Here is a 17412-nt window from a genome sequence, read left to right on the forward strand (position 1 = left end):
ATGACAATGACCCAAAGCACACAGCAAAACCGAGCACACAGTGGTTGAAGAAGAAAAAGGTGAATGTCCTTGCATGGCCTCATCAGAGCCCAGACTTAAACCACACTGAAAATCTGTGGAATGACTTAAAGACTGCAGTCCACAAACGGTCACCATCATATTTAACTGAACTTGAGCAGTTCTGCAAAGAAGAGTGGGCAATATTGCAAAGTCTAGATGTGCAAAGTTAGCAGAGATGGAGACAAATCCCAAACGACTAAAGACTGTAATTAAAACAAAAGGTGGTTCAACCAAATACTGACACAAGAGGGAATGTTCTTTTTTTCAACTCAGTGATTGTTTTTCTCTATACCCACTGTAGTAAACCTAACCCATCATCAGCTTTGCATTTAAAGGCTCTTTCACAGTATCTATTAAGTCTAATGCTTATCTGATCTAGCACACTGACAAGAATACTAAATTTAGATTTCAAATAAATCTGAAGAGGAAAAACAGCCATGCCATGGTCAGAAAACAGTAAAAAAAAAAAAAAAAAACTTTGATTTTATTTGAACAAAAGTGTACACAAAAATTGAAATCTGAAAATCAAAGGTTTCTATGCTGTTCCTTCAGGTTTTACAGCAGTGCTTTTTCCCCAGACATAGTCCATCTTGTGCACATGAGCCTTTGAAGACTTGGAGAAGGTGCTTTTGGCTACATGTAGAGGAACAGACTTGCCACTGAGGAAGAGTTTATTGAGACATGCAGGGACGAGGGGAGCAGTGCTGGGTTCTTCTGTGTTTTTTGTCAGATTTCTGGCATAAGCAAAAATATAGCCTGTCATGAAAGCGTCAAACCCTGCTCGGTGAGTTCCTCCTTCCACTTTCTTCTCTTTTGGTCTATCAGGAGCTTCAGAAGGTGCTTCTGGCTGAGATTCCTCATTTCCATTCTTGCTGGCTGTTTTCCCAGGTTCAAACGCATTCGCAGCATCTGTTGGCTCAGAACTCGCTGTCTCCTCCTGATGTTCAGGGACTGCTGGTTCAGATATGGGCACTGCCTGGTCCAGACTGGCCTCTTCAAAGTGTGACTTTTTGCCCTGTGGGGAACTGCATATCTCAGAGGGCCCTTGAGAAGCTTTATTTTTGTTCTTGCGCTTCCTTTTCTTCCTCTTGTCTTCTCTGGTCTTCTCATCATGCTGGATTATAAGGTCTGTGTCATGTGACATGGTGCATTGAGAGCCATTAGGACACCATCCATACGCCTAGAGCAGAAAACAATTACCAAGTGTCACATACAAAATGTATTTTGTAATATAACATCCCTTCAGGCCTAAGGTATACAATCACAAAGGGGTAAGTTAAAGTGAGACCTATTATAATTGTAATTATATGTTATCAATAACTAGTGGTTTTATTTGTTTTGCATGAATCTTAAGGCTTGAAAGGCTTAATATTACTGTTTTCTGTTTTCATTTACTTCAAAATGTAATTTAGTCATGTGAAGGCAAAGCTGAATTTTCAGCAGCCCTGTCTTTTCGACTTCTGAACGGTAGTGTATAACCCACAGTAGTTGAGGAACTCACAGAGAACTGAACACAGATGTTGAGGGCACCGTGCTGATTCTGGTTGTCCAAGCAGGGCCTGTAGTCTATGTAGCTCTGCATGTTTCCTGTATATTTACAAAACTCTATAAACAGATGACTCCCATTGCCACCTCCTGCAATGGCTTTGCTATTTTCCAGCTTACTGTGGAGGACAAAGAAAACACCTTACGTTTGAGGTACTGAACAGACATGTACACTTCTTCTGTACTTTTGACATATTGAGATATTACACATACCACTTCTTATAGGCATATTCCAGGTATGAGGCTGTAAACCTCAGCTCATACTCTGTTGCATACTTAGTGTCATAGATGCCTGAGGGAAACATCTGGGACAGATCGGAAATGAAGGTGCCCAGTCGCTCAGGTAGATGGGCATAGAAGCACTGGTACAGGAAGACCATGTCTATCAGACCATTATGGACCACTAAAGGCTTGTTGGCCCTAAGCAGTTCTATGAACAAGGAGCGCATGTTTACCCCATGGGCATCACCTCCCTAAAACAAGCACAAAACACACTTAAGTTTCCAAATCTTAAAGTTCTTGATGAAAAAAAGTTCTATCAATATTTTTGATTTTGAATAGGTTCAATCATACTTACTTTATCATTACCCTTATAATAAGGAATGCCTTCAGCATATTGTTTGTTGAAGTCAAATCCGTGTTGTACAAGGAACTGCACTGACTGAGGTTCAATGATGTATTCTTCTGAGCAAAGCAAGGTCAGATTGTAAACCTGAACCAGGTATGTGCTGTCTGCCTAGAATCAGGAAATGTACAAGAATCAATGTAAGGTCCGTACACATATTCAGAATAGGGCTGTTAAATCGATTGATCACGATTAATTGCATCCAAAATAAAAGTCTGCGTTTACATAACGTGTGTTTGAACTGTGTATATTGATATATGAATACATACACATATACATGTATATATTTAAGAAATACAGTGGATATAGAAAAGAATCACATTTTGTTGCTTTGCAGCCTGAAATGAAATGGACACAGTTTTTGTTTTATCCTGCTGTATTTACTCAGTGCAACTTATAATTTCCAAGTGAAAGATAGAACACAAACATGTCATAAAAAAAATATATATAATTAAAAAAAAAACAATCACTGAGTTGGAAAAAAGATCACCCCCTCCTAAAAATGCCTTATAAACTCAATCAGGTGTAGCTAATCACCTTCTCAATGGCACACAAAGCCATTTGACTTTTAACTGTGATCAGCTGTGGTCATTTTGATTATCTCAGCATGAAAAAATCTTTCCTGGAGTGTTTCAGTCCTTGGTAGTGCAACTGAAGCAAACAATCAACGATGGGTGGCAAGGCACTGCTAAAAAATCTCAGGAATAGAGTTGTGGACAGGCACAAATCAGGAGATGGATACAAAAACATTTCAAAGTCTTTATCAATGCCTAGAACCACAGTGAAGACTATTATTAGGAAGTGGAAGGTATTTGGTACAACACAGACCCTCCCTGGATCAGGACGTTGCTCCAAAGTAGATGAAAGAGCCAGGAGGAAACTGATCAGAGAGGCTACAAATATGCCTACAGCAACTCTGAAAAGGCTGCAGGAATTCATGACAAAGAGTGGTCACTGTGTGGATGTAACAACATCACAAATCCTCCACAAATGCAGCTTGTATGGGAGGGTTGCAAGAAAAAAAGATACTTCTTATGAAAGGCAGCATGCACTCATGACTGAGCTTTGTCAAAAGGTCAATGGGAAGAAGGTTTACGTTCCAATGAGACAACAGCTATGTTTCCATCAACCTGTTTTTATGTGCATTTTGAAGTATTGCATTAGAAACAAGTGATGGAAAGACCAAATTTAAAAAAAAAAAAAAAAAATCCATTAATTCGCAAAAACGGTATTCTTTTCTATACCCACTGTATGTGTGTGTATAATAATTATATATGTACGTGTGTATATATTTGAAAAAAATATAAAATACAGACACATTATGTAAACAGACTTTTATTTTGGATGCAATTAATCAATTTTACAGCCCTAATAAAAAAAATAAATGTTAATGGTAGAGACTTACTTTGTTGTCAAGCTTTTTATAACAAGCAAATCCCAATGAAAGTATGGACCGTGTGCGGGCTGCATGGCATATGGCTTTGTACCTGTCTTCAATGGACTTCAAAGGATGAAAAAAAAACATAACTACTTTTCCAGTCTCTTAGGATATTGGATAAGAATATTTGAATCGCACAACTCACTCAGCTAGAAGAGCTTTTCTTGATCCAAGACCACTCAGTTCCTACAAGAGACCGCACACACGAATGATCTTGTTCTATTGGGGTATTTAACACTTGAATGTTCACATTTAGTTTCTAGATACAGATAGTGCTTTATCTTACCGTATCAAGGGCGATGAATGAAGATGTTTTAATGGCTATCACCACTGCTGCCCACAACTCCTTGAAGTTGTTTGCCTGCACATCGATAACTGGGACTATCATTGAGGATGACAATATATAAACTCCCCAGAGAAACTAACATCTGCTAAACACAGCGATTTTCTTACTGGTCTATACTGAACCGCAAACTGCCTCTCTAAACGAGGACAAGAAGTCCACCTCACCGCTGTTATTATAAGTACAACAAAATGATAATGCTGTCGATGCAGATACTGTAGGCAAAATGTCATTTGGGAGAGTACATTAGAACCGAACATATCTATAATGTACATATCCTCGTCATTATAAGTGTCTAGCATTCACGTTTTTCCAACTGCACCTACATTTACACCTTAAACGTCGTAAATGTGTTCTTTACACTTTTATAAGTTCAGCCGCCCGTGTTTGTAACCGTTTGTAACATGTGAGTTTGTGTACTTCCGGCTAGAGTTTCTTCTTCTACGTTTAATGAAGATTGGCATGAGGAGCGTTTCCGCAACCTTCTGGACTGGAGTGTGAAGAATAAATACTATTAATTACTTGACTTGACAGTTTAAGAAATATATATACAGGGTGCGATTTGTGAAATAAACAGAGGGGGGGATGCTTTTGAAAAATTTTATGCAATGTTTTTAATACGACGGAAATTGTATTTAGTGTGATCGCAATTTAATAAAAAACATTTTAAGCCTACGTTAGGCCTATTAATTGTAATGATTTAATGTCCAAGGTTATTTAAACAACAAATTATATAGAGAAAGCGAGCAAAGAACACAACAGAGCTTTTTGAAACTCCGAATTAGTTAAACCATTGCGTCGCAAAATGATTCACTGTTTCGAAGCGCCCCATCGGATCGCGTATCGCGAATCATTTTTTTTTTTTAAGATTTATTTATGGGATTTTTATGCCTTTATTGGAAAGGACAGTGTAGAGTAGACAGGAAAGTGTTTTTTTTTTTTTTTTTTTTTTTTTTTGGTGAAGAGAGAGGGGAGTGGGATCGGCAAAGGACCACGAGCCGGGACTCGAACCCGGGTCGCCGTCAGCGCAGTTGCGCTGTATATGTCGGCGCACTAACCGCAAGGCTATTGGCGCCAACAATATCGCGAATCATTTGATTCAGATCGGGACTTCAAAGCGGGTTTGCATGATATTTTTATCCCCACCGGGGATAAAAGTTATTTAGCAGAGGCAGGGATCCATAGTCCAGAGGGGGGGAAATCCCCCCATCCCCCATATATAAAACATAAATATACCATGGATATTTTAATAAGTTCAGCAAAATTTAACATTCACAAGTCAAGAATAACTCAAAAAACCCTCATATACTTTTAACCCCTTTCAAATATGAAAACATAAAACTTATGAAAAAAAGCTTTTTTAAAATTCATATTCACAACTGCTCATAATTTAACTTTTCTTGTTTGTTTGTTTTTGTTTATTGTGTAATGTTGTTGTTCTTCTTTCTCTTATTCTTTGATAAATCTATTTTAAACGATTGTTTTGCATCTTAATGAAAACGTATTAACTTAGAAATTATTATTTATCCCTATATCACAATATAAGTATGTTGCGCATGCATACGTATGTATACTAATTTACATCTGCTAAATGTGTACGAATTTTATACAGGCATAACTAAAGTCAACTCTGAGGAAAGACGTCATCAAGTAGCCTACCGAAGTTACCGACGCCATTTTGGCTCAAACAAACTCTGCATTTCACTTATTAGTATAACATATTCGTCTTAAGGAATCGCATTTTATACTCAAAGCATTAAAGAGACCGCGCGTAAAGTCATTGCGCACATCTGCTAAAATAACTGCTGTATCTTTTTCTGACGTGTAAAGTATTTTTAATAAAACACCTGCTAAGTCCTCTGCTAGCAGACCGCTACGTGTCATCGTTGTTGTGCCCAGATGATAAGTTAAACATTTGGCGAATGTAAATAAAAATGGGTGGATGCTCCGCTCCAAACTGCTCGAACTCTACAACTATTGGAAAGCAGCTCTTTCGCTTTCCGAAAGAGCCCGTGCGCATGAGAAAGTGGCTTGTAAACTGTCGGCGTGATTTTGTACCGACCCCCTGCTCCAGACTGTGCCAGGCAAGTGAACCGCAAGCGAGTATTCAGTTCTGCACAAGACGACAATGAAATCGTTCTTATAGCAGTCTTTTTTATGTAATCGTATATGCAAATGTTTTGTCATAAAGCTGTATTGTATTTACATGACTTGCAGGACCACTTTGAAGAAAGCCAGTTTGAGGAGATCGCCAGATCACCAGCAGGGGGAAGGAAACTCAAACCCAACGCAATCCCCACACTCTTCAATGTTCCCGACCCTCCCTCTCCTGTCACCCCTCAAGCAGTGTTACCTGTTAAAAATGAGCCAGGTAACGTTATTAGTACAGAGCCTCTTAGGGGAAAAATCAATGCTTTTACTTTCACTAGCAAAACTTCTGAGTTCCTTTGCTAAGTTATTGCATTTCCCTGAGAATTCGCTCAACAAACTGTTTTATTCTCTCACAAAGGTATTGCGTTTCCTAGAGAAACTTTGCATTCACTCACATATTTTTTGTTTTGTGAGTGAGCAGTATCCTATTGTTTTACTCTGAGAAATTTGCCAATCGCTCACAAAACATTTGTGTTCTTCTTTGTGTTCACTTCTAAAATTTTTGCCTTCTCTTGCAAAGTATTCAGTTCTCCGAAGATACTTTGCATTTGTTTTTTGCATGCTCTATCAAAAGTATTCAATTTCCCCATTTATCAACAAAATGATAAAAAAAGAAAATGCACAGTTGTAAAAGTGTCTGTTTTCTGATTAATTTTTTCGTAAAAAGAATAAAAAATATATATATATAGTGTAGGTATATGTGCAACAATGTTAAATATCTGAAATTAATTAAAATTATGCAAGCATAAAACTAAATAAAACTCAAGTATTGCCAGCAAATCTTCTCATGGTTCAGCGATTCACTGCAGAGCAAGTTAGCATCAATTAATGGTGGATCTGATGAGGAAGATGTCTGCTGCAAAATATTGATTTTCAAGATGATGAAAATGTTTAGAGATAAATGCAGCGAAATGTTTACATCCCCAATATGAGCCAGATGCTGAATCTAAATATAAGTGATTATGATGGCAAAGTCATCATCATTTCGAGTAGCTCAAAAAGCCCTTCCAGGTTTCAACAGATAAAAAAAAATAAAAATGCTTTATTTTATTATTTTGTAATTGTTATTACAATATCAGGGCAATTTAGAGGCCCTTCCGTGTTAGATATACATTCTGGGTTCTGAATATATAATAGTGATTGTTGAAATATTCAAGGGTTAAACAGCTCTTTTCTGTACAGTGTCAGTAAGAATAATGATGAAAATGTATGGGTGAACAGTCCCTTTGAGGTCACTTTGTGTGCTGCCAATAAATATATGATGTTGTTCAACTAGTGGAAAAGGACTTGAACATGGGGGACCATGGTTATGCCCGCCGACAGCCGCTGGTGGATTCGGAGGAGGATGGGGTTCAGAGGGCAGACGAGGAGCGACCTTGCTCGCTCTGCCAGCATTATAAAACCAAACTGGAGCAGCAACAGCAGCACACCGTCAGACTACAGAGAGAGGTAACACGTACTCTTAGAAATCATCATGGATTGTACAAATTAGCGAGTGAAAGCACAGGTTACATTTTGTCTTTTCTTTGTCACACAGGCAGAGGAAATGAAGAAACGGCTTTATAAACTGAGTAAAATAGAGAAGGGGCTACAGGTGTTTCTGTTTGAGGATCAGATACGTGCCCTAACGCTAGCCAAGCGTTCTCGGAGGGCAGTGTGGTCTCATGGTACTTTACTGACAGCCCGTAAAATCCGCTGCGCTGTGGGGGTTAAAGGATACGAGTACCTAAGGGAACTGGGCTACCCTTTGCCTTCTTACAGGACGCTGTGTAATCGCCTGGAGCCCAAAATGATGGTGACCACGAGTATGCAGGACGAACTAGCAGAGCTCGGCCTGGGCATCATAACAGCTTGTGACAGTCCAGAGGGCAACGTGACGAGTGATGAAGGACTGATTGGAGTCATGACCTGAGACACTGTGTTTCTGAGAAACTGCACTAATGCTGTTAAACTCTTAAACCACCCGAAGGCGAAGGACTCACAGAGGATGTCTGTTTAGTGGGTTAAGTTATTCTGGATTGTTGTTGTTGCATTTTTAAACCATTTGCATTGATACCACAACCGTCTAGAGTTGATCCACTATCATCCAGAAAGAAATATTTTGGTCTTGCGGCATCTGGCTATGTAAGTTGATGTCTCTTGATGCAAATATTGCACTTGTTACCCATTTCGAGAAAATTAAGGTAAACTGTTGGAATAATTTCAGTTGTTCACAGAATCATAAACTACTAAGACTGTGCCCTGAAAACCAAATATTATCACTCTAAACTGAATTTTTGCTACTGAGACAGAAGTTTTCGCTTGTTTCTATGAGAGGAAGTTGACAGATGTGACTAGGTAAATGGTCAAATTGACATGACGGTGAGACTGTGTAAAGTCACTATTTAAAGTGGTATGTTGGTAGTGGTGCTGTTTTAAAGTGGTGTAAATCTGGAGTATGAGTTTAGCAGGCAAAAAAAGATCATATATTTATAGAGCCACCACACAAATGATTCATGCAGTTGCCAAACTGAGGGGACTGTTGTGAATAATAAACTTCTGTCTTCAAACCAGAGTTTCTGGTTCTGTTGTTTATTTTTTCCTGTGTTCATGTTTGCCTGTGCAGTTTTATTATTTTAACAGCTCTTTGATGCCCCCCCCCCCCCCCCAAACCTGTAGGACTGACTTTTTTCTGTGGAACACACAGATATGTTGGTAACAAACAGTTTCAGTTGCCTTTAACATCAATTATATGAAAAAAAAAAAAAATCAAAGTATCTTCTTTTGTATTCCAGAAAAGAAATTCATAAAGTTTTGAAACAGCATGAGGGTGAGTAAATATTAGCATAGTTTGCCAAAAAATTAAAACTTTCTCTTTTAAAACTCATCAAAGTGGTGCTCACCTACAGACTATGTTTATCTCTTTGAGTGTTTTATGGAAATGTTCACAAAACAGCTAATTATGCTGGTAACATGCTAGTCTTTTGCTAATCATGCTGGAAACACGTTAGAGACATGCTAGTTAGTTGCTTATCATGCTAATGACATGCTAGTCATGCTAGCAACATGCTAGTTACTTGGTAGTCATGCTAGCAAAATGCTAGTCACTTGCTAATCATGCTAACAACATGTCAGTTACTAGCTAATAATGCTAACAACATGCTAGTAACTTACTAATCATGTTAACATGCTAGAAACATGTAAACAACATGTTAGTCATTTGTTAATCATGCTAGCAACATGCTAGTCACTTGTTAATCATGTTAAAAACATGCTAGTCACTTTCTAATCATGCTACCAACATGCTAATGACATGCTAGTCACTTGTTAATCATGCTAAAAACATGCTAGTCACTTTCTAATCGTGCTAGCGACATGCTAGTCCCTTGCTAATAATGTTAGCAACATACTAGAAACTTGTTAACAACATGCTAATCACTTGTTAATCATGCTAGCAACATGCTAGTCACTTGCTAATCATACTGGAAACATGCTAATGACATGTTAGTAACTTGTTAATCATACTAATGACATGTTAGTCACTTGCTACTCATGCTAGTTACTTGTTAATCATGCTAGCAACATGCTAACGATATGCTAGTAACTGTTAATCATGCTAACAACATGCTAGTCACTTGCTAATCATGCTATCAAAATGCTAGTCACTTGGTAATCACGCTAGCAACTTGCTAGTTACTTGCTAATAATGCCAGCAACATGCTAACGACATGCTAATCATACTGGAAACACGTTAGAGACATGCTAGTAACTTACTAATCATGTTAGCGACATACTAGTCACTTGCTAATCATGCTAGCAACATGCTAGTTTATTGCCTTCAAAACGTTAAAACTACTTCAAAGTAGTTAAAACTGAAAACCCTCTAACTTTAAGCTTTTAAAACTACTTCAAATTTTCTGGCTAGGCTTTTTCAAGCCAACTTAAAGTTGCCGACAAACGTTACTATCTAGTTCTTGCTTGCAACTGTTGCGGCGGGTGAAGGTCAGCAGGGATGATGCAGGCTCTCTGGGCTCTGTGGTTGTCTGCTGGGGGCTTTACCACTGTTTCTGGAGAATGAAAGCACTGACTCCAGGATCTGTAAGCCTGCTCCACACTGGGAGATCGAAGGCAAGATTCCAATGAAGAACCTTCAAGGAAGCGTAGTCATTGTGGCTCTTCTCAAAGCACGCCGGGCTGCCAAGTGAGAGATCTTGCGGTGTAATTTACTGGGTCATTTTTTAAAGTGATGTCTAATGTTACACCGTGTCTACGCTGCACCGCCCCACGCCATGCCACTTGTGTCCGGTGTAAAACAGGGTGTTAGAGAATTCGATTTTTGTAGTAAATTTTTTTAACAATCAAGGAAAGAAACTACAAGGTGCTATTAGAAAGAGACCCAATACTGATATTTGTACACAATTTAAATTTGTTTACTATACAAAATATAATATTTAAATTTAACACTTAAAATTTGCTTACTATACAAAATTGTAACAAGGTTAACATTTAATAATTTTTGCCAACTGACAAAAGTAATAAAACGTAACACACAGTACCAAAAAAGGATTTTTATTATTATTATTATTATTTATTTTGAATAATGGGATCGTATATTTTAAATAAATTTAAATTTTTTTAAAAAATATATACACTTTTTTTTTTTTGTTTTTGCTCTTTCCATTTGTAAACAACTGAAATACAAAAATCTTGGCTGCTCATCAGTTAAATCTGGTTGTTTTCTCTTCCTTTTGTTTCGGAAGGTTGGGAGACAATGCGTGACAAGCTGGCCCTTGGCAAGCTGACTAACATATCATTCTTGGTTGTCAACGAGCAAGATGCGCAATCCAGAGCCATGTACTGGGAGCTGTAGAGGAGAACGGCAGAGGGCATCATCAAAAGAGCCCCTTGCAAAACAACATCTGGGACATCTTGGAGGGAGACAAGGATGATTTCTTAGTTTATGACAGGTATGAGCAAAACACACTTCTAAATCCATTCAGTAATATGACCAGTCTGACTAGTTTTCCTTTAGGGTCACGTGACTCTTTTGTGCTCATATGAAGTTTCTCCAGAAAAAATAAAATAAAAATACATATGAGATATTTTTCTCAAGCATTGTTTTCTGTGTTCAATGTCATGGTCATTCTTTTGTATTTCCTTTCCACACAGATGTGGATATGTCGCCTTCCACATTGTCCTGCCCTTCAGTTTCCTTCACTTCCCTCATACAGAAGCTGCCATCAGGGCTACATACCACAAAAATATATGCAACTGCTCAGTAAGTGAAAATATTCAACAATATGAAGCTTCAGAAAGCACAGCATTTATGAAATGTTTGCAAAATGTTCATTTATTGAAACTCTCTTCCAGTTAAATGCAAACTTCTCCATATCAGAAGGCTTTGAAAACAACAAAAACAATGCAAACGAGCCTACCAAAGAGAGCAAGACTAACTATACAGAGCCGGTAACTGTTGAGCATCATCACCATCAACATGAGCATCATCATCATCACCAACATGAGCATCATCATCATCACCAACATGTGCATCATCATCATCATCATCATCATCTAAATAACAGTAACCGCACAGGTGATTCAGATGTGACTGGTGTCCCAAAGGAGCCAATCCAGCATTCACATCAAGAACATAGTCTTTACAACTTTTAGTTTTGTAAAAACTAATTAAAACATTTATGTTAAAAAAAAACTTAACAAAGCTTATATCACTTTTCAGAGAAGACAATACAGACTATAATAAGTGTAATAAACTGAGAGTAAAGCTGTAATAAACCTATTCTAACTCCTAAAAGTGAAGTCATTTGTTACTTTATAAACCTAATTAAAACCAGTATTAATTTCGTAGCCTATTAATTACACTTAATTGATAATGGCTTTAAAAATCAACAACTGTTAGATGGCTAATACAGTACAACGCTCAAAATAGCTGATGGTAAAGAATAAAGTTATCCAGGGGATTTTGGTAATCCGTCTTGAGGAGGATGCCATGTGTGAACTCCTTATAACTCCTCATTGAGCCACTGATTCATGCTGAACGAGAGCTCTGTGTCGTGATTCCATTAATAACATCATGTTTTCTCTCTCTTGGATCTGAAATAGCGATCATAATTGACATTTTTACACAGTTACTCCTGTAGTTACACCCTTCAACGAACTCTCGCGCTGTTCCTAAATGTAACCGATGGATGGCGCTGTTTGGGCATTACTGAACGAATAGCAGGCGCAATGGTAAGGCATCTACTCGTAATATACAATTTCACAGATATTTATTGAGTGACTAAAATACTTTAGGGTTTGTTTGCTTGCTTGTTTCTTATTTTCTTTTTACAATATGTCCATACGTTAACAAACACCTGATCATCTCTTTCATTATTAATCGCTCAGGTGTCTGTATCCCCGTCGACATGGCAAAGCCTCCAGATATTTTACCAATGGGTCCTAGAAAACGGGGGTATTTTTCAAGCAATTGCATGTCTGGTGTTGTACTTTAAATCTGCTCTTTATAATTTTTATACGATATAATGAACTACAACAGAAAACGCAAGTTGTAGACTACTGTTTAGTTCGATGCGGATAAGCTACGATTGACTAATTGGTCCTGAAGAAACCAATAGACTGTGAAAATACTTTTATAAACTACTTTAACCACAGACTATAATGCGTTTTAACGAGCTAATGAAGCAATTCGTTCATTCCCACAGACAAGAGGACAGGTGGATGGCTTTTGGTTTATTCTCCGCTGCCTGTCGGTGGAATCTTCCTGTGTTACCTTATCATCGTCTGGCTTGGCCCCAAACTCATGGCTTATAGAGAACCAGTCAACATCAAAGCTCTTCTTATTATTTACAATTTTTCCATGGTGTGCCTTTCTGCTTATATGTTTTATGAGGTATGAGAGCTTAAACATTAAGGCCTACTTATGTCCCATTCATTCATTCATTCATTCATTCATTCATTCATTCATTCATTCATTCATTCATTCATTCATTCATGTTTTGCTTTTAGTTCACAGCATCATCTTGGTTGGCAAATTACAGTTTAGTGTGTCAGCCTGTGGACTACTCTGAAACCCCCTTGGCAATGAGGGTAAGCTAATTATTTAAAATATTTACATTTCCCCATACAAAAGTCAATATTTCTGCAACAGTAGATTAAGGATTATAACTATTGCTTTTATTAATTTTGTGCCATTTGAATGCCATGCAGATGGCCAGAGTGTGCTGGTGGTTTTACTTCTCCAAAGTTATTGAACTTACTGATACAGTAAGTGAATTATCCAGTCCTTTGATATCAGATAGCATTGTTTATGAATGTCTTGTGATGTTTAATTGCATTAATTAGTAAATGTCTTTATCGTCAGATGTTCTTCATTCTGAGAAAGAAGAACAATCAACTGACCTTTTTGCATGTGTATCATCATGGCACCATGATTTTCAACTGGTGGGCAGGGGTCAAGTATGTTGCAGGAGGGCAGTGTAAGTGTACTTTCCTCGGATGATTGTATTTACATTCAACAGTCCACTTAGCAGAATATAACAATCTGCTATCAATCAAGACAAGGCTGTGTCGAGTTTTTGAATAGAGTTGAAGTTGGCTATTTAAAGGAATAGTTCACACAGAGAAAATGTACTCACCCTCAGACCATCCAAGATGTTGATGAGTTTGTTTCTTAATCAGAACAGATTTTGAGAAATTTAACATTACATCACTTGCTCAACAATGGATCCTCTGCAGTGAATGGGTGCCATCAGAGTCAATGTCCAAACAGCTGATAAAAACATCACAACAGTTCACAAGCAATTCACACAACTCCAGTCAATTAATAAACGTCTTGTGAAGCAAAAAGCTGCGTGTTTGTAATAAACAAATTCATTATTAATCTTATATCAAAATCCACAGAGATATTTCTTTAGAATTGTTTTGGACTGTTTACATTTGTATATGTTACTTTATCTGTGCATGATTCTTAAAATTATGGATAGAAGACTCGCATTTTAGATGGAAGCAAGGATTTGAAGTTAAAACGTTTCATAATTAATTCATTTATTACAAACATGCAGCTTTTCATTCTGACACCACCCATTCACTGCAGGGGATCCATTGGTGAGCAAGTGATGTAATATTACATTTCTCAAAAATCTGTTAAACTCAACATCTCGGAAGGCCTGAGGATGAGTAAATGTTCAGCAAATTTTCATTTTTGGATGAACTATTCTTTTTATCAGATTGTAAATTAAACTATTAGGTTAGACTATTGTAGGTCCAAAAGTCTGAGACAACATTTAAAATATTTAAACCTGGTAATAAACTACAAAAACTTCTATTGAAACTTATTATGTCAAATCATGGGGGAGAAGTTCATGTTAATTCTCTCTCAAATTATCTTATAATTACAGTATAATTTTTAATGAATATATATATATATATATATATATATGTGTGTGTGTGTGTGTGTGTGTGTGTGTGTGTGTGTGTGTGTGTGTGTGTGTGTGTGTGTGTTGGACCCCACTATATTAATGTAATTAACTAAGAATTTATTCAGCTCCTAAATGGCCATCTACATATTAGGGGTTGATTAAGTTGCAGTGGCACTCTGACGCCACTAGGTGACGTATTGCTTCAGAAATACACAATGAAAGTATTCTGGAATGCATGTGGTATTGTATTGATATTAGGCAGCTGATAAAAATATCTCATGGATTTTGCTATTTTATCTGTTTCAGAGAGCCATATGTTCTAAAGTGTCAAGGCAGAGAATGATTTACTAAAGATGTTTTCTCTCCCTCAGCGTTCTTTATTGGCCTCATAAACTCTTTTGTTCATGTGGTGATGTATATGTACTATGGCCTGGCAGCATTGGGCCCCCAAATGCATAAGTACTTGTGGTGGAAACGATACCTAACTTCCCTTCAGTTGGTGAGACTCTTATTATGATTTTTTAAGGGCATAATAACTTAACATAAAGGATCAGTCACTTTTATGTAACTGTCTTTCTTTGTCCCCCTCAGCTCCAGTTCTTTATTGTGACCATTCACACTGCAGTCAACTTCTATGCTGACTGTGACTTTCCTGACTCCATGAATATGGTGGTGCTCAGCTACGCCTTCAGCCTGATTGCTTTGTTCAGTAACTTTTATTATCAGAGCTACATTTCCAAGAAGACCAAGATGGCATGATAGCATGAAGGAAGATACTGATAGATAGATAGATAGATATATATATAGACATACTTTGAATGTTCGAATAAAAATGTGTCATCCATTGATCCCGAATGTTGTAGTTGAGACTCTCTTAAGGACTCTTTTTAATCCTTTATCTCAGATCCATTTGTCTGTGTATTCTCCCCTCCTCCAAACAGAGCCCATACAATCTCCACTCTCCCATCCCCCTCTGGTCATTAGGGATTGAGACCCTGCAACGCTCTAGTGATCTGGCCAAATTGAAATAAACCCGAGTCCACCTTCTGCTCCTCACTCACTTATTTATCTAATCTCCCTCTGTGACACTTCATTTGTTTTATCACTCATTGGATCAGGTCAACCAATCACAGTGTAGCTTAGGGGAGTGGCTTATTTAGGGCTCTGCTACAGTCTATGGTCTTAGGCCAATGCCTAAGGTTACCTTTATAAGGTGTAATTTGAATTTTTATCAAGATATAAAATACAATATTTATCTTAATATAATAATTATAATAATATAATTTTGAAATGTAATAGATAATAGTCTATGTTTATTAACAGTATTTGCATTTAATACATTATGAATGGCACACAAGCATGAAAGCTTGTCACACAGAAAAGTCAGTGGTGTAGAGAGAAGATTTCTCCTGAAAAAATTGTTCCAGCAAGCTCTGAATAGCAAGGGAAGGTCTACTCCTAAAAATACTACTGGGCAAGCACACTGTCACCTGAGTGACATGTGTCCAAACAGTGAGAATGTCCTTTCATTGCAGTGAAAAGTAATGGCTTGGAATTGCGGACTATTGTGCACTGGAACATTCTATACTCCTGCATAAAATTACATGACATTATAGACGTCTAAAATTGCAGTGATCTTCTAAATTATCTCTTAAATGTAATGCAATTTGTTCTATTGATAGCTTCTTAAAATACCATTTTATTTGTGAGCAATATATTTCCACAGAGCAGACATAGGTTTGTGCCTCGGGTTCAGCTTTAATGCAGTCTGAAGAATTCACTGCATGCATTTGAATATGTGAAAGCTCTCACCTGTCTCTCATTCAAATAAAAGCAGCACACGCTCCCCCGACATGTCAGTCATCTGACAAAATGTGCCCAGGTTGCATTTCACCTGTTGAAGCTTATATTCCCCACAGTGCCATCAACGTGCGACTCTTCATGCATCCCTCAGTCCAGTGCAGTAAACAGACAGTTCTCAAGGTGCACCTCTAAATGTCACTTTCCCTGCAAGATGCCAGATGAAGGCCATTCTTTAATGTAGCTGTCACTTTAAGTCGCAGCCATTCTTTCCTCTGCCTCTCTTTGTTAAGGCTTATAAAGAGTGAGCAACGAATATCTCTGATGCAGGCTGACAGAAATGGAAGTGCTTGTAAAGATGAAAAGAAGATGAGGAATCTATTCACCTCCCTCCCTCAACATTCTTTGTTTAGAATTAGGCACACTTTGTTTTCAGGAGCAGCAAAGGATGCCAGAAGAAGATGGTAGTTGTAGTCTTTATGTAGTAACTTGTTAGCATCTTACTTTTTATTAAACACAACAGTTTCAACCGTCCAATAGAAAGACAGACAGACATAAGATAGATAGATAGATAGATAGATAGATAGATAGATAGATAGATAGATAGATAGATAGATAGATAGATCTCTGTATTGAGCCACACTATTGCTCTTCTGCTTTCTCACCACATAAAAAAACAGTGTTCCTTCTGCTGTGAACTTTGGTGTGGTGTTGTGTTCTGGCTGGGGTTGGTTTCCTCCACCAGCAGCCGCCCTCTCAGTCTGAACTGTAATTAGTAATCACTCAGCGAGGGGCTGAGACCTCCTCACCGCTGCCTGTCGGTAATCACACATGTCCTGAGTACCAGCAAATGAACTGCTGATGATGGTGCTTTAGGTATAGTACGGTTTTCTCACACAAAGAGGGTTAACAAGAAGGTTAGCAGAGCTCAGCCACTGCCACACTCAGCTTCCCTGAGAATCTCCAGCAGCGGTCACAGCCACTATATTATCAGAGCGGTCTGGCGGATGTGGTGTCAGCGAGGTGGAGGGCT

At 37.9% G+C, this 17412-nt stretch overlaps 4 protein-coding genes across 5 annotated transcripts; 3 read left to right on the top strand and 1 right to left on the bottom strand.

Annotated features, from left to right (window-relative positions):
• Nucleotides 1–524: 524 nt before the first annotated feature.
• On the bottom strand, nt 525–4447 carry LOC109089957 (target of EGR1 protein 1-like). Of its 2 annotated transcripts, none has more exons than XM_042774099.1 (6): nt 3955–4447; nt 3636–3854; nt 2183–2341; nt 1819–2078; nt 1562–1724; nt 525–1240 (listed from the first exon to the last, which is right to left on the bottom strand). In XM_042774099.1, exons 2-6 carry the CDS (start codon nt 3753–3755, stop codon nt 596–598), a joined length of 1347 nt encoding a protein of 448 aa, XP_042630033.1. In that variant the 5' UTR covers nt 3756–3854; nt 3955–4447; the 3' UTR covers nt 525–595. The 2 variants fall into 2 exon arrangements, with proteins under 2 accessions (XP_042630033.1, XP_042630043.1); XM_042774109.1 differs by having other exon boundaries at nt 3636–3887.
• Nucleotides 4448–5638: 1191 nt separating this feature from the next.
• Nucleotides 5639–8716, top strand: LOC109090519 (52 kDa repressor of the inhibitor of the protein kinase-like). Its single transcript, XM_019104347.2, has 4 exons — nt 5639–6095; nt 6229–6382; nt 7439–7611; nt 7700–8716. The coding sequence occupies exons 1-4, from the start codon at nt 5946–5948 to the stop codon at nt 8072–8074; spliced, it is 852 nt and encodes a 283-aa protein (XP_018959892.1). The 5' UTR covers nt 5639–5945; the 3' UTR covers nt 8075–8716.
• A 2196-nt stretch (nt 8717–10912) lies between these two features.
• On the top strand, nt 10913–11811 carry LOC122148164 (selenoprotein Pb-like). The gene is given in 4 exon segments (XM_042774140.1): nt 10913–11030; nt 11033–11108; nt 11311–11419; nt 11512–11811. Coding segments are annotated over 4 exon segments (603 nt in total).
• A 477-nt stretch (nt 11812–12288) lies between these two features.
• Nucleotides 12289–16802, top strand: LOC109090528 (elongation of very long chain fatty acids protein 4-like). The gene is made up of 8 exons (XM_042774128.1): nt 12289–12390; nt 12547–12613; nt 12864–13051; nt 13168–13248; nt 13369–13425; nt 13523–13637; nt 14951–15078; nt 15171–16802. The coding sequence occupies exons 1-8, from the start codon at nt 12388–12390 to the stop codon at nt 15336–15338; spliced, it is 807 nt and encodes a 268-aa protein (XP_042630062.1). The 5' UTR covers nt 12289–12387; the 3' UTR covers nt 15339–16802.
• The last annotated feature ends 610 nt before the right edge of the window (nt 16803–17412 follow it).

This window comes from Cyprinus carpio, chromosome A2 (assembly GCF_018340385.1).
Source record: "Cyprinus carpio isolate SPL01 chromosome A2, ASM1834038v1, whole genome shotgun sequence".
Lineage (NCBI taxonomy): Eukaryota > Metazoa > Chordata > Actinopteri > Cypriniformes > Cyprinidae > Cyprinus > Cyprinus carpio.

Excerpts from the sequence above, each read along its gene's own strand:
- LOC109089957 (XM_042774099.1), bottom strand. The coding sequence starts at position 3,755 with ATGTTTTTTTTTCATCCTTTGAAGTCCATTGAAGACAGGTACAAAGCC. Across the intron at positions 2,342-3,635 it reads ATAAAAAGCTTGACAACAAA|GCAGACAGCACATACCTGGT; the intron begins GTAAGTCTCTAC and ends TCCTGATTCTAG. Across the intron at positions 1,725-1,818 it reads GAATATGCCTATAAGAAGTG|TAAGCTGGAAAATAGCAAAG; the intron begins GTATGTGTAATA and ends TGTCCTCCACAG.
- LOC109090519 (XM_019104347.2), top strand. The coding sequence starts at position 5,946 with ATGGGTGGATGCTCCGCTCCAAACTGCTCGAACTCTACAACTATTGGA. Across the intron at positions 6,096-6,228 it reads CCTGCTCCAGACTGTGCCAG|GACCACTTTGAAGAAAGCCA; the intron begins GCAAGTGAACCG and ends CATGACTTGCAG. Across the intron at positions 7,612-7,699 it reads CCGTCAGACTACAGAGAGAG|GCAGAGGAAATGAAGAAACG; the intron begins GTAACACGTACT and ends TTTGTCACACAG.
- LOC109090528 (XM_042774128.1), top strand. Across the intron at positions 13,249-13,368 it reads AAACCCCCTTGGCAATGAGG|ATGGCCAGAGTGTGCTGGTG; the intron begins GTAAGCTAATTA and ends AATGCCATGCAG. Across the intron at positions 13,426-13,522 it reads TTATTGAACTTACTGATACA|ATGTTCTTCATTCTGAGAAA; the intron begins GTAAGTGAATTA and ends CTTTATCGTCAG.